Source organism: Bubalus kerabau, chromosome 13, assembly GCF_029407905.1.
Source record: "Bubalus kerabau isolate K-KA32 ecotype Philippines breed swamp buffalo chromosome 13, PCC_UOA_SB_1v2, whole genome shotgun sequence".
NCBI lineage: Eukaryota > Metazoa > Chordata > Mammalia > Artiodactyla > Bovidae > Bubalus > Bubalus kerabau.
Window position 1 is genome coordinate 51144100 of NC_073636.1, and position 21594 is coordinate 51165693.

General features: G+C 39.9%; 1 protein-coding gene across 1 annotated transcript in view; it reads right to left on the minus strand.

Moving 5' to 3' along the window:
* Nucleotides 1-21594, minus strand: part of HAO1 (hydroxyacid oxidase 1) — an 86452-nt gene that overhangs the window by 30148 nt on the left and 34710 nt on the right. The window contains exons 3-4 of the mRNA XM_055544278.1: nucleotides 16696-16951; nucleotides 6308-6483 (exon numbers count right to left, since the gene is read on the minus strand). Coding sequence (XP_055400253.1) covers nucleotides 6308-6483; nucleotides 16696-16951 — 432 coding nt within the window. The remainder of the gene's footprint in view (nucleotides 1-6307; nucleotides 6484-16695; nucleotides 16952-21594) is intronic.

Consider the following 21594-nt stretch of genomic DNA (forward strand, 5'->3'; position numbering starts at 1 on the left):
CACTAACTTTGTTCGTAGTGATTCTTCCTATGGCCCACTTGAATTCAGACTCCAGGATGTCTGGCTCTAGGTGAGTGATCACACCATCATGATTATCTGGGTCATGAAGATCTTTTTTGTACAGTTCTCCTGTGTATTCTTGCCACCTCTTCTTTTTTTTTTTCTTCTTTTTTTTTTTTTCTTTTTTTTTAATTTTATTTTATTTTTAAACTTTACATAATTGTATTAGTTTTGCCAAATATCAAAATGAATCTGCCACCTCTTCTTAATATCTTCTGCTTCTCTTAGGTCCATACCATTTCTGTCCTTTATTGCCCCCATCTTCACATGAAATGTTCCCTTGGTATCTCTAATTTTCCTGAAGCCCTTATCATTTCGATATTGGACATTTTAAACAGTCTTCAAGCCTCCCCATTTAATCATATTTAATGATTAAAATCATTTAATCATTTCTATTTGTCACTTTGTTTTACATTTTGGGAAATATCCTTGACCCTCTTCTTCAGTTAACCAGTAATTTTATTTTTAATTCCAAAAATCATGTTTTTAATATTTGGGAACTCTTTTTAATGTTCCAATTTTCTTTTCACAGCAGATTCTTTTTATTTAAACATATTTTCAATCCCTCTGAACCTATCCTTTGGATCTTTAAAGTTCTTTTTTTACTTTATCTCTTTCCTCTGCCATCAGCTTTTCTGTAGCTGTACCATGGTCTTTTATGTTTCGGAATTTCTGAAATGCCTTGTGATGCTAAAGGTGGAGTCTCCCCTGGGCTGGAGCACAGACCCTTGGGAGACCCCATGGCTCCCAGCCCCTCACCACCCTGCACCCCTCCAAGGTGCCAGCAGGAGGCAGACCAGTCCCCTGGACACCCCGGGACCCCAGCAAACCTTACCCATCTTCAGTGGAGTCTCCCCTGGGCTAGTGGGTGAGTGTCACAAACAGAACTCCAGTGATTCCTCTGGCTTTCAGCTCCTGCTTTTCATCCCTCATCTCTGTCACACTTGCACTCTAGACCCTAGGACCCCTCAGGCACCCTATGATACCACTTGCTCCTGCCTTCAGGGTTCTCACAAAGACTCTCTACAGGAGCAGTTTTCTTTTCATTTTCCTGCTGTCAATATACTCCCTTTACCTTTTGTTTCTTTCATAAATGTCTTGAAGTTTCTCTGCTTCTTGTGCCTTCCTTTCCTTTGCTGTCATAAGTGTTATGCATTCTTGTATTTCTGTACTTTAATTTCAGTAAGGTCTTAAATTTAATAAAAGGGTACATATGTGCTCAATCTATCACTTTGAACTAGAAATCCAATATGCTATCACACTATCATTTAAAACATGTTTAGGAAATGGTTCTCTAAAGACACAGACTTGTATGCTATCCAGGAGAACTTTCTATGATGATGGAAATGTTCTACATCTGTGTGATTCCATACAGTAACACAAATAGCCATAGAGTAATAGAAGTGTGGCAATGTAAGTGAGAAACTGAATTTTACTTTTGTTTAATTTTAATTTACTTGAATAGCCACACTTAGCTAGTGACTGCCATATTGGCTAACTGAGTTTTAATGTTTGCATGGGTTTACCCACTCTAATAAAGAGATGTACCATGGTATTTTTTATGTCTAGATGTATCTATGTCTATAAGTAACCTTAACAAACAATGTAAAATGTAATTGGAATTGCTCTGGTTATCTAATTGCATGTGTGTTACCAAACATAAAAATCAAAAGTTAAAAAATTAAAATATTTGAAATATATTTTATGAACCTCATGATTGAAGATATATGTAATCCTCTGATTTATAATGCAAATACTTGCCACCAGGTAGCTATAACCTGTGTTTTAAGATATTGAATACTGTCAATAAACTGATCCTACACAGTATAAAAAAAGAGATTAACCCCTTAGGCTTGGTAGTAAGGCCACCTAGATTTGAATCCCATATCTGCTACATGCTTACCATGTAAGCGGCAAATTACCTAACTTGTTTGGTGCATCAGTGTACTAAACCACAAAATGGGGATAAAGATTCAAATATGATTGGTTTGTGGATTAAATGAGTTGAATGAGCTCTTAGAAAGTACCTGACACATGTTGAGCACTCAGATAAATATGATTATTATTATTTTCAGCTGATGGTACAGGAAATACTAACTAAGAATATGAGTAGGTAGAGGAAGATTTATTTGCTGGATACTTTTGGCAAGTCTATTTAAGTTTTGTTTATAACAACACATTTTAATCATAGTGAGGGTTATGATTATTATGAGCTTTTCATTTTTAAGGAAGTGCTATTTAAGTCTTAGTTTGTTGTCTTCTATCATCTCAAGTGGTTTTCTGTGTTCTACCAGGCAGCGCTGGGAATGCAGGGAGAAATCACTGAATGGTTTTCTAAGAAGACAGGATCATGAGTATGTAGAGAAAAAATGAAAGTAATCATTTATGACCATTTATGTATCCCTTTCCTTAGTTGTTTATGTAATCTTGTTCACATTTTATTTTAACCCAGAGAGAAAAACAATGTTTTCTTAACAAGAGAGTCAAAGTGAACATAGCAAATGTTCATGAATCTTGGATATTTTCATTAACCTTTAGAGTTTACTGGTATGACATTCCAAATTTGTTGATTTGCCAGTTAATACACTAACTGATTCACAAACACAACAGTCAATAGTGAATAGCACTGTTTGCTATCTTATTAATACATTATTTCCATACTTAATCTTACATACCAAAGTAAGTACTCAAGATTTAGAGTAGTATTATCTTCTATCTATTGTCAAGGCCTTGAACAATAGACATATAGCAGGACTCTATGCTATTTCAGCAGGAGCTTAGTAACTAAATCCTAGCTTCATGGCAGCAGTTTTGAACACAATTCAGGAACACTGAGTGAATATTCTTTGAGAATGTCTTTAAAAACTATAGATAGGATAATAAGGAGTTAAAGAAGTTTCTGAGAAGCCAAAAACCACTAGAGAAGTGAGACCGTCTAGTTTAAAATTTTTTAATTAGAAAAAAATTCTAAAAAGCACATGCCTTTGTTTATAATGCCATTTGTTAGCGTGAGTTCTGAGGAAAACCTAACCCTGTCTCAAGTACATATTTGGAGTTTGTGTTGAGATTTCCAAAGACAGAGTTTAACCACAGCAAGAGATTGCATCTTGCTGTTTTACTTGCATTCATTAGAATGCAATCCTTAAAACGGTGGTAAGGGGGGATGTTTCATTGAGATCTTCTCAGTTGCCTGTGATTTCATATTCCTACAAACATAATCTGTACCTTTCTGGTAAAAGGAAAATGAAAAAGGATAGATGACTCTTAGTCAATCCATGTAACTTCTGGATGAAGATCTGTGAAATAATGAGACCTGGATTTCCCAGAATTGGCCTTAGCACTCCCGCCTCCCCTCCACCCAGCCTGAACCTATGCACCACTTAATGTCATTGTTGTCATAGTGATGATTCTTGTTTGTTAAATAAATGAAGTAAATAGTTACAGAGAAGCTAGACAATGTAAACTGCACATGTACAAATAAGTTATTTCCTTTCAAATGCCAAATGCCCAGTCTTTCCTTCTCTTGCTTTTGAGCTCTCTCTAGTTATAGATATTCATGCAGTTTTCCCTAAGTATTTTACTCAATAAACATTCAGGCTGTCTACTGAGTGAAAAACATAACATATGGATAAGAAAGAAAAAAGAGAAGTAATGGTGTTGGTAGTGGTCCTTGGTGTAACGGCCACAGAATGATGTTCTTGAAGTCAAAACATTTTTCAACATAACATGCGATAGTAAATCATTGAATAGATTCACATCATATCCTAGAGGACAAAGTGGTAGAAAATTAGGTATATTGGGAATCCAAAATTGAAAAGTTGGTTAGAAATTAAATTGGTGATTTTACCCCAACTGCTGTGAGCCTTCTGTGATGAGAGTGATTAAATACTTGAAACAGCATTTTAAAATAATTTTTAATTAATTGTAAATATTTTAAATAATTTTTTAATAATTTTCTAAATGGATTACACCCTTTCAGTTTCCTCACTGACACTACTGTGAAGTGAAAGTGAAAAGTAGCTCAGTCATGTGCGACTCTTTGCGACAATACAGCCCATGGACAACACAGGCCAGAACACTGGAGTGGGGAGCTGTTCCCTTCTCCAGGGGATCTTTCCAACCCAGGGATCAAACAGAGGTTTCCCACATTGCAGGTTGATTCTTTACCAGCTAAGCCACAAGGGAAGTCCAAGAATACTTTGAAGTGGGTAGCCTATCCCTTTTCCAGTGGATCTTCCCGACCCAGGAATCAAACTGGGGTCTCCTGCATTGCCGGTGGATTCTTTACCAGCTGAGCTACCAGGGATTAGCTACAATTCTTGCCCAGATTACAGCAGTTTCCTAAATTGCTTCCCTGACCACAGTTAGGCCACCTCCATTGAGTCGGCACATTATACAAAGCTTGCTTTTCCTACACTGCTGATCTGATGAGGTTGTTTCCCTCATCAAGGTTCTTAGTGGTTCTCAATCATCTTAAAGTCTACATACGGCTTATATGGTTTAACATTGTTACTTGTGACTGCTGTATTTCAACATGACTGAAGTCTGAAAAAGAGTCTTTTGACCTGATGTCATGACAAAAGTCAAGGATCATCTTTCATCCTGGAATGAAACCTTCCCTAAATCACTTTTATAACTGTCCAAACACTATTTGAGCCATACCCTTATAGTGCATAGATTTCAATCTCAGTACGTACAACATCTTATCTCACCCAAATTCTTGTTTTTATGTCTGTCCCCTCCAAGAATGAGATGTCCTTTGGCCGAGGATCTCAAATTATTGTCTTTTATTTTAGCACACAGTAAGCATAATAAATGTTTATGAAATGAGTGAGTGAATAAGTGAATGAATGAGCAAAAAAATGGGACAGATCCTTTGGGTTAATATTTCAGTACCTACAGTGGAATATAGCTACAGGAAGTAGCACTAATAATCATGGACTACAGTATGAATGCAAGCAAGGTCAGCGAAACTGTTGTTTAAAGGTGTCTGTAATATCAGTATATACTCAAAAAAGTATAATCCACAGAAATTTTGAACTGACAATAGTCTATAGAAAAGAATATAACAATGTCTTTTAAAAGCACAGATTAAGACAGATCAGGATTTAAACATATCTCCACTACTTAAAAGCTCCATTGTGAAAAGTGAAAGTTGCCCAGTCATATCCTACTCTTTGTGACCATGGAATTCTCCAGGACAGAATACTGGAGTGGGTAGCCATTCCCTTCTGCAGAGGATCTTCTCAACCCAGAAATCAAACCTAGGATTCCCACATTGCAGGTGGATTTTCACCATGTGAACTACCAGGAAAGCCCAATAATACTGGAGTGGGTAGCCAAGCTTCATTAGGCCCATTCTTTTACTCACATTAGCTTGTTTTTGTGTCCATACTATTAAATAAAGTCAGGGGCATTCCCAGAGCTTTATAAATAAGGGCCACGGTACTCATACATATTCAAGTAAAACCAATGAAAAAGTTTTGATTTTAAGTCATAGTTAACCCTGAGATAAATTAATGGAATCTCTCATCACAGAGCCACTTACTTAAACATTTCCATTTGAAATAATATGTTTGGGGCAGCTATCTACATAACAGTATTAAATGTTTTCAAAGGCAAGAAAATATTTTTGTGGATGAACACATTTACATTCCAAATTATTATATTCATTGGTACCTCCCTGTGGGATTTGCATACATGTGGATACTGGGGAATTTGTCAAGTTTCTTAACAACCATGGCTTGATATTTGAAGATTTTAACATTCTAGTCCACCATTCTTTAAAGAGAGGTGATATGGGATTCCACACTCAAAAAATCAGTTCTAGTCATTAGTACTGGGAGGGAACAGGAGAAAAATACAAAGGGCTCTTAAACATATCTGGCTGTCATAATATCTTCCTTGGGACTTATTGATTTGAGAGCAGTTGTTGGCAGCTTTCAGCCAAAGCAACAAACTCAAGACCTTCTACCTAGGTTCTGCCAAGCTCTGTGATTCAATGGCATCCAAAATCAGGCAATCCCACGACTTTAGAAAAACTAACTTTTTACTTCATAAGAGCCCTGTTCTCCTTCAGAAGGAAGAAACATTTAGTCATTAATCTCAAATGGGAGAACTGAGAGATGGATTTATATTTCCATATTAATTATTTGTAAATAATTGATTATTTTCCCTTAAAATATCATGGTCATATCCATAAAGAATCATAAAACCAGAATTAACTCAAGTAGAGAAATAAACAAACCTCTCAAAATGCCTTTTGCAACAATGGGCAGAGATGTTAGTCTTCTCAGCCATTTAATATCCTCCCAGCTGATGGATGGGTCTATTGCTTTAGCCACATATGCAGCAAGTCCACTTTTGTCTCCAAAATTTTCCTGAGGAGAAAATGCTAAATCACTGGTTTCAAAATTTTTCATTCTGAAACAAAGAGATACAGAAAATGAGAAACTTCCCAAATTAGAAGTATCTTTACAATGACTCATTCAATGAAAAAAAAGAAGGGTACCCTTTTCAAATCAATTGACTGTTCGCTCTCCAGGTTGATCACATTTATGTTTTTGTGTTTTGATGAAGGAGTCCAGGCTAAATATGACAACTTAGTAGACTTAATTGGTCACTTAAAGTTTATTTTACATCTTATAATGTAAGATTTTTATATAAATTTATATCTTTTTATATAAATAAGTCAGATTAAAGGATAAGACTTTGGCCAAGTTCAAATATCTCTACCTTTTTAAGCCAGTCTGTGAATATAAACAATTTGATGCTATTTTCAAAGGCAATGCATACTAATCATAAGATGAACATTTGCATGATGCATCACAATTTACAATGGGCATTCATATACCCACAATATTTTAAAAACTTTTGGAAGATAAAATTCACACTCTATAATTTCTATTTTATACAGAAAATAAAACCAGAATTGTAGAACAAGATGCCCCCATGTATTAACTAATGCAGCATTTGGGTTTCAAACTGGTCTCGACTCATTTTTTTTAAGAATTTTTTTTCTGTGTGCATCATTTTAAAGTCTTTCTATTTCATGCTTTGGTTTCTTGGCTGTGAGGCATGTGGGATCTTAGCTCCCCAACTAAGGATCGAACCTGTACCCCCTGCATTGTAAGTGAGGTTTTAACCACTGGACCACCAGGAAAGTCTCAGCGTCTCTGACTCCTAATTACATTCTCTTCACTCAGATCTCAACTGCACTCAAAGTCCTTGTGGAAAATTCTAGAGGAGATTGGAAATGCTGTATTAACACCTCTGTCTGGGGTCACTGTAAACTCTTTTCCTTGTCTTTTTCTTTCTTCTTTCAACTCTTTTCCTGCTACCATGTTGGTGGTGCTGGTGCTGGTGCTTGGTCATAGGGAGAAGTGGAAAGTGGTTCCCAGCAGATACACTGTCAGCTCTTGCTTTTTTTCTCCTCTATTTACTTGCTTTTTCTGCCTTCTTACTCAGAACCCCAAATCTTCTAGACAATCCTGACCAGGATAAGAGTTTCCAAGACCTTCCTTACTTTGCCTGAGGTGTGATGGTTAGTTTCGTCAGCTTGACTGGGCTAAGGGATGCTTAGGCAGCTGGTAAAACATTACTTCTGGGTATGTCCATAAAGATGTTTCTAAGTGAGATTAGCATTTATATCAGTAGACTGAGAAGAGACTGGGCAGGCATCTTCTAATCTGTGGAGGTCCCAAATAGGACAAAAAGGTGGAAGAAGAATAAGTTCATTGTCTCTGTTTGAGCAGGGACATCCATTGTCTCCTACCCTTCACATTGGAGCTATTGGTTGTAAAACCTTCAGGTTTTGATCAGGACTTACACTATGGGCTCCCAGTTTTGAGGCCTTTCAGACACAGACTGTGACTTATACCATTAACTCCCCCCATTCTTAGGCCTCAGGTTTAGGCTGAAACTACTCTGGCTTTCCTGGACCTACTCCTACAACCTGGGCCTCCAGCTTGTAGATAATAGATTGCGGGATTTCTCAGCCTCCTTAACTGTGTGAGCAAATCCCTTATAGTAAATATCTCTATAGATATAGATACAGATATTTAAATATGGACATCCTACTTGTTCTGTTTCTCTGGAGAACCTGACTAATACATATGACTTTTTCTTACTCGTGGGGCCTGAGTCACCCTCAACACAGCAGACTCAACTTGTCAAGGATGTTGGTATACACATACCCTAGCTCCTTCACCCCTGGGCAGATTAACTCTGAGATAGATTCTACAAGATCTCCCAGAGTTTCCCAGCAGGATTAAGCTTCAGTTGCCCATAGCTGTGACTATCTTTGTAACGCGCAAATTGTTGACCATCTCCCCTCCCTGATACCTCTTCCCCACTCCTCTACCAATATTCCTACCATCTTCTAAAGGTACTACTTTTACTTAAATCAGTGGTTCACATTCTTCTAAAGAAACACAAACTGAGACACAACCCCACTGAGTTGCTCCCTTCTCCTATGTCTAATTTTGTTAACTCAGCTTAGAACAGTATTTCTCTAACTAATCTAGAAGATTCTGCAGCTGGCTTACTCTACACCTGAAGTCTTTTCTCTTAGTCTAATATCCTGATATCTTGACTAGATTTTGGAAGTTCTCCAAGCTAAGGACAAAGTCTTTTCTGCCTACATCTCTGACCACTGATTGGATGGATGGCCTTCTGAATACATACTGGCACCACCCATATGACTTAGCTGCCTTAAATCAGCTTAGCAGACCCAAATCCAACTGCCAACTTCATTTCTCTAAAAGGCTGACTTTGAATGATGACAGTAACCTAGACTCACCTTGCTCTTCTGCACATTATGAATTACTCTGCTAGCCAGTCTCTTCTTTGTGTTAAAGTAAAAGCTATATATGGATCTCTGGCTTAGTCATCAGTCTTTATTCCTTTCCACTGGCTCTGACATTGAACATAGAAAGTATCTTGGAGCCAAGGCTATAACAATTTTTATATAAACTTAGAAGTACAGAGGTACACAATTTTTACAAAACTAGGGCTTCCCTGGTAGCTCAGTGGTAAAGAATCTGCCTGCCAGTGTAGGAAACACAGGAGACTTGGGTTCAATCCCTGAGTCAAGAAGATCCCCTGGAGGAGGAAATGGCAACCTGGAAAATTCCATGGACAGAGGAGCCTGGTGGGCTATAGTCCATGGGATCACAAAGAGTCAGACATGACTGAGCAACTGAGTGCTGAGGTTTAATGCCTTTAACGTGCTTATAAATAGCTGGTTGTGTAGCTTAGACAGCATCTATTATCATAAGGCCATGGACATTCATATCCCATGTAACAGTCTTCAACCACTGGCTAAGTTTTCTCAATAAGGATTGACTATGACTCAGGCCATAGAGAAGACCTTCGCCTTGGAGAAGGCAATGGCACCCCACTCCAGTACTCTCGCCTGGAAAATCCCATGGATGGAGGAGCATGGTAGGCTGCAATCCCTGGGGTCGCAAAGAGTCAGACACGACTGAGCGACTTCACTTTCACTTTTCACTTTCATGCATTGGAGAAGGAAATGGCAACCCACTCCAGTGTTCTTGCCTGGAGAATCCCAGGGACGGAGGAGCCTGGTGGGCTGCCATCTATGGGGTTGCACAGAGTCAGACACGACTGAAGCAACTTAGCAGCATGACTCAGGTGGCCACTAAGGGCCACAGAAAATCACAAATCCATGAAAGTCATATTTGTATCCATTATTTGCTGAGGTTTGGTTTAGATTATAGCTGAAATACCCTGAGCTTCTTTTTTAAATCAAACCACTTAAGGTTGTACATTTTATCACAGATTTTGGCCTTCTGTGGTCATCCTAACTTGAATTAAGCTAACCTAGTCAATAAACATACCCTTATTATTGGAGGCCTATTCCATTACTTAGAAATGATACTAAGCGATATTAAATTTCAAACCTTTAAATAATATTGTTAATAAGAAAAAGGTCCTGTCTGTCCATGCCATAGCAAAACCAGAGGGGAAAAAAGAATAATATCTGTACGTGTATATTCTCTGCATAGCACCCCACCCCCATCCCAAACAAGCTACAGTGTTTCAGCAGGGGTGGGGTGAAAGGGTGAAAGGGATAGGAAAAAACAGAAACATGGATAAAATTATATAAATAACTGTTGTTATTCTTGGATGGCTAAATGCAGATCAACACTTGAATGAATGTTGCCTTACAGAAATTTCAGGGTACAATGAAGCCTTGTTGTTACTCTTAAACGTTGTTCAAAGCCAGAAGCCAAGAAAAAGTTTTCAGATATCTTGACAGAGACCCACGATGGAGTGTTTTAACCATGGCTCCAAAGGAAACCTCCATGAATGCTATTTTTATTAGAATTATGACATATACACAAAAAACACTTAAAGCAGCTTCTGATAACCAAAGTATTTCATTTCATAAGGAAGGAAAAGGGCAACATCAAAATAATAACAAGATTACTTGGGACTTAATTCTCTGAATCCCAATCTGTTTAATGACCCACAGGCAAGGGATAGGATTTCTTTTTTGTAAAGGATTCATTGTGCCTTGAAAGGCCCCTAAATATACTTTTTAATCTAATATAAAAATGATTTTAGTTTTTAGTAAGTTAGCATCATAAAAATGTAACAACTACTAAGGAAAGTTAACATTATTAAATAACCAAAATTAATGTCAGTAATGATGACTATTATTGAAATATCATATGACATTAAAGAATAATGTCGTATGTCTCCACTGTGGGAAACACATTACAAAATAACAACCAGTAGAACACATAATCGGAGAAGGCAGTGGCACCCCACTCCAATACTCTTGCCTGGAAAATCCCATGGACGGAGGAGCCTGGTGGGCTGCAATCCATGGGGTCGCTAAGAGTCGGACATGACTGAGCGACTTCACTCTCACTTTTCACTTTCATGCATTGGAAAGGGAAATGGCAACCCACTCCAGTGTTCTTGCCTGAAGAATCCCAGGGACAGGGGAGTCTGGTGGGCTGTCGTCCCTGGGGTCCCACAGAGTCGGACATGACTGAAGCGACTTAGCAGCAGCAGCAGAACACATAATATCAGTATAACACGAGAGACATTCAAAATACGTAATAGATATTTGTACATGGAACAGAAACCTTTAATACTGTGATTAGGAAAACATTTCTATTTACTGCATAGTCCTGCTAACTTTTTCTTCCATATGACTGGGTATTTGGAAGAAAGGTTCAGGGCATGGATTTTAAGTATGAGCTCAAACCCTTATTCAAATTCTTATTAGTATTGTTTTATTGGGTAAATCTGTTATAATCTAGTACATTTTTATTCAAAATTACTTACTGAGCACCTACCATTTGCCAGTGTTTTAGTAAAATGGTCAAAAATACTGGCTACCAAGGTTGACATTCTAGCTAGGGGAGTCAGAAAATAAACAAGAAACATAATCAACAGGTAATTTATGGAGCCTGTTAGAACATAGTTCAGTTCAGTCATTCAGTCTTGTCCAACTCTTTGCGACTCCATGAATCGCAGCACGCGAGGCCTCCCTGTCCATCACCATCTCCTGGAGTTTACTCAGACTCACGTCCATCGAGTCGGTGATGCCATCCAGCCATCTCATCCTCTGTTATCCCCTTCTCCTCCTGCCCCCAATCCTTCCCAGCATCAGGGTTTTTTCCAATGAGTCAACTCTTCGCATGAGGTGGCCAGAGTACTGGAGTTTCAGATTTAGCATCATTCCTTCCAAAGAACACCCAGAGCTGATCTCCTTTAGAATGGACTGATTGGATCTCCTTTCAGTCCAAAGAACTCTCAAGAGTCTTCTCCAACACCACAGTTCTTTGGCTCTCAGATTTCTTCACAGTCCAACTCTCACATCCATACATGACCACTGGAAAAACCATAGCCTTGACTAGAAGGACCTTTGTTGGCAAAGGAATATCTCTGCTTTTCAATATGCTATCTAGGTTGGTCATAACTTTCCTTCCAAGGAGTAAGCATCTTTTAATTTCATGGCTGCAGTCACTATCTGCAGTGATTTTGGAGCCCAAAAGAATAAAGTCTGACACTGTTTCCACTGTTTCCCCATCTATTTCCCATGAAGTGATGGGACCAGATGCCATGATCTTCATTTTTCTGAATGTTGAGCTTTAAGCCAACTTTTTCATTCTCCTCTTTCACTTTCATAAGTACTATACAAAATAAAGAAAAAAGAAGAGCAGAATAAGAGGGATGTGAGCTGGTAGAGGCTTTACTTGGAAGTTTAAATATGATAATTGGTTGTGGCCCCAATGAGAAGCTATCTTGTAGAGGAAATTGGCAGAGCTGTGTCATTGTATCTGTTTCCTGTTGCTGCGTTAACAAGCACAACCCTAGAGGCTTTCAGTTCAGTTCAGTTTAGTTCAGCCACTCAGTCATGTCCGCTCTTTGCAACCCCATGAATTGCAGCATGCCAGGCATCCCTATCCATCACCAACTCCTGGAGTTTACCCAAACTCATGTCCATCGAGTCAGTGATGCCATCCAGCCATCTCATCCTCTGTTATCCCCTTCTCCTCCTGCCCCCAATCCCTCCCAGGATCAGGGTCTTTTCCAATGAGTCAACTCTTCGCATGAGATGGCAACAGTATTGGAGTTTCAGCTTCAACATCAGTCCTTCTAAAGATCACCCAGGACTGATCTCCTTTTAGGATGGACTGGTTGGATCTCCTTGCAGTCCAAGGGACTCTCAAGAGTCTTCTCCAACACTACAGTTCAAAAGCATCAATTCTTCGGCGCTCAGCTTTCTTCATAATCCAACTCTCAAAGTGACACAAATTTATTATAGTCAAGAGGTCAGAAGTTCAAACTGTCTCATTGGACTAAACTCAAGGGGTCAATAGGGCTATTTCCCTTCCAGAGGCTCTAGGGGAGAATCTTTTTCCTTGACTTTTCCAGCTTCTAGAAACCATCTATATTTCCCTGTTTCCAGATGCTATCACTCCAACTTCTGCTTCTCTCATCGCATCTCTTTCTCTGACTCTGACCATCCTGCTTGCCTCTTATAAGGAGCCTTTTTATTACCTTAAGACTCCTGTCATAATCCAGGATAATCATCTCATCTCAAGGTCCTTAACTTAATCACACCTGCCAAGTTCATTTTGCCATGTAAAAAGTAACATATTCACAGGTTCCAAGGTTCAGAACATAGGCGTCTTTGGAAGGTTATTATCCTGCTTAATATTATGTGACTTAACATTGTAACTGTTTTCCTAACCAAATAATTTAGAGGCTATCTGCCATGTACAAAGTCCTTCTTCACAAATCACTTTCTCTCCTCTAGACCCCCAACCCAAGATCCCCACACTTATTGTATCTCTATTCTTTTCTCTACTGTTCATCTTTGGTTTCCCAATATAAAAACAAGTAGCTTCATCCCTGATGTCAAAATGTAAAGGAAGTGAAGTTAGTTTGCATTGATTTGGGGAAAGAATGTTAAAGGCAGAGGGAAGACTCAGTTCTGAGGCTCTAAGGCTCAGGTGTGGCTGGCACCCTGAAAAAATAGGAGGAAGCAGGAGATGCTGGGAAGAATGAATGAAGATGAGAATTCTGGCAATGAGGTCAGAGAAGGGGGTGCCTCACCCGCCACTTTTATCTCCATAAACCTGGGAAGACAGCACGGTCTCATCTCTTTTGTGTGCTATTCTCTGGCTGTTGTGGCGAATACTTTATTTCAGGGCCTAAGGAAGCACACGTCCCAAGGCAAATCATCAAAAGGGTAGGTGTCATGATTTACCTTGACCTTAGTCAATGATTGGAAATTTCTTTTAACTGCCTTAGTGCTGCCCCAAAGAGCCAAATTTTAACCCAGGGTAAACAAGCCACCCGCGTGTGGTGTGGAGATGGACTCGGGTCCCTGACTCAGCGCCTCAGGAGCCAATCTGGTGAACTGGCTTCAATCCTCGCCTCTTCCGGGAGCAGATGAGAATTCTCCTTACTCCCCCTCAGTCTCGGGGACCTCCGCGCTGCTCATCATGCGGCACATCCATGTGTTTTGCATATGGACCAGGCAGAGATTACCAAACTCTTGAACTCTGGCTGGTCCCAGAAGCCAAGAGTCAGGACCCGCCCCCTTCTCTCCAGGCAGAGGAAGCCACGAGGGCTGGAAGGAGCCGTTGCTTTACAGACTCATTCTCCTCTGGATTTCCTGCCTCTTTCGCCTGCCAAACCTCATTCTGAACAGCCCGGCTTCACCTTCTATGAGTCAGGTCAATTGCGGAAAGAAACCTGATTTCGTATCAGGCTGTAACAGATGAGCTTTTGGGCAGCACGTGCCCTCCAGCGGAAGCCAGGGTCTCCCGTTGTGGGATCTGGCTTCACTGTTGAATGTGGGCCCCAGGGCGCTGCACGTCGCCCGCCCCCCAACCCCCCCACCCCGAAGCCCACAGGGACAAACAGCGTCAGTGTGCGCTCTGACGGCCAGGGCTCCGGCAAAGGGTGTTTCCTGTGTTCCCCATAGTCTAGATGTGTGGCTCATTATTTGATCATCTTCAGAAGGAAGATGTGACAAGCTGGGGAGCCGTGGCCACTCCTCTTCATATTGACAGCTGAAAAGGGCCTTTGTCTCCTGGTCCCTCACGTCATCTGGGCAGGAGCCCGGGAGGAAGGAGGAGGGGGAAAGAACAGCAGCCTTCCCGCTCCTGGCTGAGTGGCCCTGGCACCCAAGGAGTAAGAGATATGGGCCAGAATTAACATGGGTGTCATGCGCCAACTAAGTAGATACCACGTGAAGCCTGTTTTGTTATCCAGAGCCAGAAACTGCTTCCTAAACTTAAAGAACAAACCCGCTGTATTATTTATTGTTGTCGTTAGCAGAAGTAGTAGTAGAACAGAAGAGGGAAAAGAAATAGCAAATTCCTACTCAAATGGTCAAAGGGAAACAATGAGGAACATTTCCTGTCAGAAGCCTAAATACTGGGAAACAACATTTTAGAAAGTCTAAAAACTAAGGTAATCAAAAGAGAGAAATACTGTGAATTCATATTAAGAATTAATATAGATTAATAAGATTTCATATTAAGGACATTTGAAACCATCTACTTTCTGATAAATTTGGCAAGAAGTAGAAATATGTCAAGGATTTTTGTTTTTGTTCTCTTAGAAAGGCAGGGTGTTTGGGTAACTCCATGTCTGGGATGTGTGGAGCAGGGTGATTGACGGTTGTCAGGGGAACACTTCCTCATTCTGCCATTGGGCCATTGAGGATATTATATACAGAAAGAAATCCTAAACCTACCTGGAATTATCACAGAGATCACATCACACAGCTCATTTATATATGGTTTAACAGCAAGATTTTATGCACAGTAGCTTATACTTAAATACGTATACGCACAGAAGAGCTATATGACAGTTATGTAACACACAAAACTATGAACTTACATGACAGTTGGAAGACATTCCATTCTCTAATACACTTGGAATCCTGGCTCTCAACAGTCTTCTTGTCCTTATGTGGAATGCTGATTTGATTTTGAATCTTTTAGATTTTGGATCTTTTAGGAGGATTAACTTTATATGTAGACAGAATAAGCAATAGTCCAGTGAAGTGAGGTCTAGGATTCCAAAGAAGTCATCCCTCATTTCTTGTACTCTGGTGGACGCTTTGAAATCCCATCATCAAAATGTCCTCCATTAAAACTAAGATTTTGATTCTGGTCAAATAGTTTTAGCCCTGAAGTCTATCAGTCAAACACTGGTATGAAAAACATAAGGGCAGATTTTGATAGGAACCAAGGAAAGGTAAAAACAAAGGGGAGGAGAGATTTGTAGCTCTGTCTTTTTCAGTAAACTCCACTGAGTTTCTAGTTTTGACTCAAGATGATTCTAATCTTTTACAGGGAAAAGGACTATAATTCCCTGTTGATGGATCAGCTAAATGGCCTGATAAAACCACCACAGTTCAGTCTTAAATTCCTAGATTGTACATTGTTTTTGCTCAGATGAATGAGTGAGTGAATGGATGAAAGAATGAATGAACCAATAAATAAACTAGTGAATCTTGAACCATGGGTGAACCACAACAAAAGAGATATATTACTGAAAGAAGTAGGAGACGGGGCAGCAAATATGTGACTTTTTTGGTCTCCATTCTTTTAGCTTTCTTCAATCTTCCCTGCCAGAGTTGTTCCAAATACAATTAAAAATAAAATTAAAAGGGTGCTTTTTTATTTCAACAGGCAAAAGAAATACTGTATTAGGATTACAATAGCAAGCTGTTGCTTAAGCTAAATTAAGTATCTTTTATCTATATGGCAATTCATCCTACTAAAAGCCCTTAATATACTCTGAGACATAGATTTTTTTACTTTGACAAGTATATGGCAAATCTTGTCTCTGCTGTTATAGCTCAAGTATGCAACACTCACATATGATGTGTGATTTGCTGAGGATTATATGGATATTTGACAATGACACCATCTCTAGAACCCAGACCTTATCTTTCCTAGACACGATCTCATACAGCCATACTTTGGGACCAACATTTTGTGAAGATCTAATTCCCCAGAGCACCCAAGTGGAAACTGGAGAAAGTCTTTGGAACTGGATCATGACAAGAGCAAATAGAAATAGAAAATAAGTTAAGGGGCCCAGTGATCAAACAGCCATGGTTACCTGAGTTGGGGTGGCATCTTGAACCTGTTACGCACGTCATCAAAGCGGTTGCCCAGGTAAGGGGTGTCCACCGTCACAAATATGGCCTTGTAGCCCATTCGCTCAGCCCTCCGCACAAGCTGCTTGGTGACCTCACGGTCCTTGTAGATGTACAGCTGCAGCCAGCGAATCGCCTCGGGACCAGCTTCTGCCACTTCTTCAATTGAGGAGGTGGCCCAGGAACTCAGCATCATGCCAGTTCCCAGTGACCTGCAGGCTGAGGAAGGAAAGAGAAGATCAAGACCAGCTTGGCATTTTCCCTACTCTAGTCTCCAAGTTGTGGCTCATGGGATAAAGACAGCTACAAAGACAATTTAGAAATAAAAAGTTGCATCTTTAAAAAGTTAGAAACATGCTTTCCTTTCCACACTCTGTGAACAGATATGAAGACAAAATTGACCCAAATGGCCAAAGATGTGCTATATGTAAGGATTAAAAACTTAGAAGCAACTTGAATCTCCAACCTTAAGGAAATAGATAAATGGTAGCTCACAAATAAAATGAGATATACACAGCCATGAAAAGTAATTTTTGTAATAGTTAATTTTATGTGTCAGCTTGGCTAGGCAAAGGTTCCCAGATATTTGCTCAAATGTGTCTAGATGTTGCTGTAAGATTTTTTTTGTTAAGAGTTTAGCATTTAAATCAGTGAAAGTGAAAGTGAAGTCACTCAGTTGTGTCCGACTCTTTGGGACCCCGTGGACTGTAGCCTACCAGTCTCCTCCCTCCAGGCAAGAGTACTAGAGTGGGTTGCCATTTACTTCTCTAGGGGATCTTCCTGACCCAGGGATTGAACCTGGGTCTCCCACATTCCAGGCAAACGCTTTAACCTCTGAACCACCAGGGAAGAGATTAACATTTAAATCAGTAGACTTTACATAAAGCAGATTACTCTCCATAATGTGAATAGGCCTCATCCATTCAGTTGAAGGCCTTGAAAAAAAGACTGACCTTTCTGGAGGAAGAGGGAATTTTGTCAGCAGATTGCCTTCACATTCAAATACTAACTCAGCTTTTCTGGGGTCTCCAGTGTGCCAGCTCTAGATTTTGGACTTAACCAATTTATACATTTGTATGAGCCGATTCCTTGAATCTCTCTCTCTCTCCATTTCTCTATTTCTCTGTTTCTCCCTTGTCTCTCTCTCACAGTCCCTCTCTCACTCCTCCTTCCTTCTCTTTCAGTTACAAGGAATGACATTTGCAGACTCAGAAAGTTTATCAAGGTATATTAAGAAACCAGAGAATTCCCTGGTGGTTCAAGATTCTACCCTCTCACTACAGAAGCCTGGTTTCGGTTCCTGATCAGTGACCTAAGTTCCATGCAGCATGACACCCCCACCGTCCTCTTCCCCACCCAAAAAAATAGGAGAAGAAAGAAAAAAATCTCCAAAATAACTGGTATACCATGATTTGTACGAATGTGATTATTGGTGTATGAACCTAAACAAACTAATTGTTAATGATAGGTGAGGGTGGGAGAGTTTATTTTTTCTTCCTTTATAACTTTTTAAATTTTATCTTTTAAAAACTGTTAAAAATGAATTTGCTGTTTACATTGTCATTTAAAATTTTATACAATTCATATGTTAGACACCTCAAACAGACATCAGTCAGCTCACAACCTTTTAAACAAGATATCAAGTAATGCCTCGACCAGTAACACTGAAGAAGCTGAAGTTGAACAGTTCTATGAAGACCTACAAGACCTTCTAGAACTAACACCCAAAAAAGATGTCCTTTTCATTATAAGGGACTGGAATGCCAAAGTAGGAAGTCAAGAAACACCTGCAGTAACAGGCAAGTTTGGCCTTGGAGTACAGAATGAAGCAGGGCAAAGGCTATTAGAGTTCTGCCAAGAGAACACACTGTTCATAGCAAACACCCTCTTCCAACAACACAAGAGACGACTCTACACATGAATGTCACCGGATGGTCGACACCAAAACCAGATTGATTATATTTTTTCCAGCCAAAGATGTAGAAGCTCTATACAGTCAGCAAAAACAAGACGAGGAGCAGACTGTGGCTTGGATCATAAACTCCTTATTGCCAAATTGAGACTTAAATTGAAGATAGTAGGGAAAACCACTAGACCATTCAGGTATGACTTAAATCAAACTCCTTATGATTATACAGTGGAAGTGAGAAATAGATTTAAGGGACTAGATCTGATAGATAAAGTGCCTGATGAACTTGGATGGAGGTTCCTGTTCCCATTGTACAGGAGACAGGAATCAAGACCACCCCCCAAAAAAGAAATGCAAAAAAGCAAAATGGCTGTCTGAGGAGGCCTTACAAATAGCTGTGAAAAGAAGAGAAGCGAAAAGCAAAGGAGAAACGGAAAGATATACCTATTTGAATGCAGAGCTCCAAAGAATAGCAAGAAGAGATAAGAAAGCATTCCTCAGTGATCAATGCAAAGCAATAGAGGAAAACAACAGAATAGGAAAGACTAGAGATCTCTTTAAGAAAATTAGAGATCCCAAGGGAAGATTTCATGTAAAGATGGGCTCTATAAAGGACAGAAATGGTATGGACCTAACAGAAGCAGAAGATATTAAGAAGAGGTGGCAAAAATACACAGAGGAACTGTACAAAAAAGAGTTTTAGGACCCAGATAATCATGATGGTGTGATCACTCACCTAGAGCCAGACATCCTGGAATGTGAAGTCAAGTGGGCCTTAGAAAGCATCACTACGGAGGAGGAGGAGCCAAGATGGCGGAGGAGTAGGACGGGGAGAACACTTTCTCCCCCACAAATTCATCAAAAGAGCATTTAAACATCGAGTAAATTCCACAAAACAACTTCCGAATGCCGGCAGAGGACATCAGGCACCCAGAAAAGCAGCCCAACTCTTCGAAAGGAGGTAGGAAAAAATATAAAAGACAAAAAAAGAGACAAAAGAGGGAGGGACGGAGTTCCGTCCCAGGAAGGGAGTCTTAAAAAGAGAGAAGTTTCCAAACACCAGGAAACCCTCTCACTGCCGAATCTGTGCCGAGCTTTGGAAGCACAGAGGGCAACATAAAAGGGAGGGGAAAAAAAAAAAAAAATAAACAATTAAAAATCGCGGATTGTGAGCCCTACGGGAACTCCCCCAGCGGAGAAGCAGCTCAGACGCCTGCACACGGCATTAGCAAGCGGGGGCTGGGCAGGGAAGTGCGGCACGGGCTGTGTCCCTTAGAGTAGAATCGGGCCGAATGTCCTGAGCGCTATCTGAGCGAAATAATTTGGGCTAGCAAACCAGACTGTGGGATATCTACCACGCGAAAAGCCAGCCCTAACCTAAGACACCGCCAGGCCCGCGCACAGAACAAAGGACTGAACAGAGATAGCCGGCTGCAGACCTTCCCCCTCCGGTGACAGGCAGCCAGAGCCGGAAGGGGGCAATCGCAGCCCAAGAGAGACTATCTATAAAACTGTAAGCAGGCTTCTTTGCTAACTAAAACCTCTTGGGGGTCTGGACGGTCAACATCTGCCTGAGAAGGTGCGCCGGTTTTACACCCAGATAACCGAGTGGTGGGGAGGCGATAAGTCGCAGCATTGGCGCCCGCCAAGCACCTCATCGCCTGAGCTGCTCGACCTGGGAAGAACACAAAACGCAGGCCCAACCGAGTCTGCGCCTCTGAGGACTACCCGAGTGCCTGAACCTGAGCGGCTTGGACCTGGGAGCTCAGTCCAGGGCCGGCCTCTGATTGTTCCCGGCGGAACAACCTAGAGCCCAAGCAGTGTGGGCAGGGAGGTTACACGCGCCGTGAGCGGGGGCAGACCCAGTGTGGCGGAGGCACTTCGAGCGCACGCCAGTGTTATCTGTTTGCAGCATCCCTCCCTCCCTCCCCACAGCGCGGCTGAACAAGTGAGCCTAAATTAAAAAAAAAAAAAAAAAAAAAAAAATAGGGTCCTCCACCGTCCCCTTTGTGTCAGGGCGGGAACCAGACACTGAAGAGACCAGCAAACAGAAGAAGCTATAACAGAGGGAAATGCCTTGGAAGCTACAGGCCATAGATTAAAACCCTGTGGTTACTACGGATTACATAGGAAGGGGCCTATAGATCTTGAGAAATATAAGTCGGACTAAGGAACTGCCAAAAATGAACTGAACCCACAATACTCACAACAAAACCAGAGAAAGACCTAGATATATTTTTACTATTTTTACGATCAATCTTTCTTTCTTTCTTTTTTTTTTTAATTAAAAAAAAAATTTTTTTTTAAGTCCTCTATTGTCCTTTAATTTTCACTTTTATAACTATTACTTTGCAAAAAAAAAAAAAAAAGACCCTATTTTTTTTTTTTTTTTCTTCTTCAGCAAACTTCATATATATATTTTATAATTTTTTGACCGTGGTTTGTTTTTTTTTTTTTTTTTTTTTTTTTTTTCTTTTTTCTTTTTTCTTTTTCTTCTTTTCTTTAACATTGCATTTTTGAAATTCCAAACTCTACTCTAGATTTTTAATTTTAGCCTTTTGATATATGTTATCAATTTTGTACCTATAGTTTTTTTCATAATTGCTGTGACTTTTTTTTTTTTCCTCTGTTTCTTTCTCTTCTTCTTTTATATAACATCGTATATCTGCAATTCCAAACTCTACTCAAGATTTTTAATTTATGCTTTTTGGTATTTGATATCAATTTTGTACCTGTATTTTCTTTATAATTTTTGCGACATTGTTTTTGTTGGTTTGTTTGTTTTCTCTCTTTATTTTTCTTCTTCTTCTTTTTTTTATTTTTTTTTTTTTAACGTTGTATTTTTGAAATTCCAAACTCTACTCTGGATTTTTAATTTTTGCTGTTTGGTATTAGTTATCAATTTTGTACCTGTAGTTTCTTTATTACTTTCACGACCTTGTTTGTTTTTCTT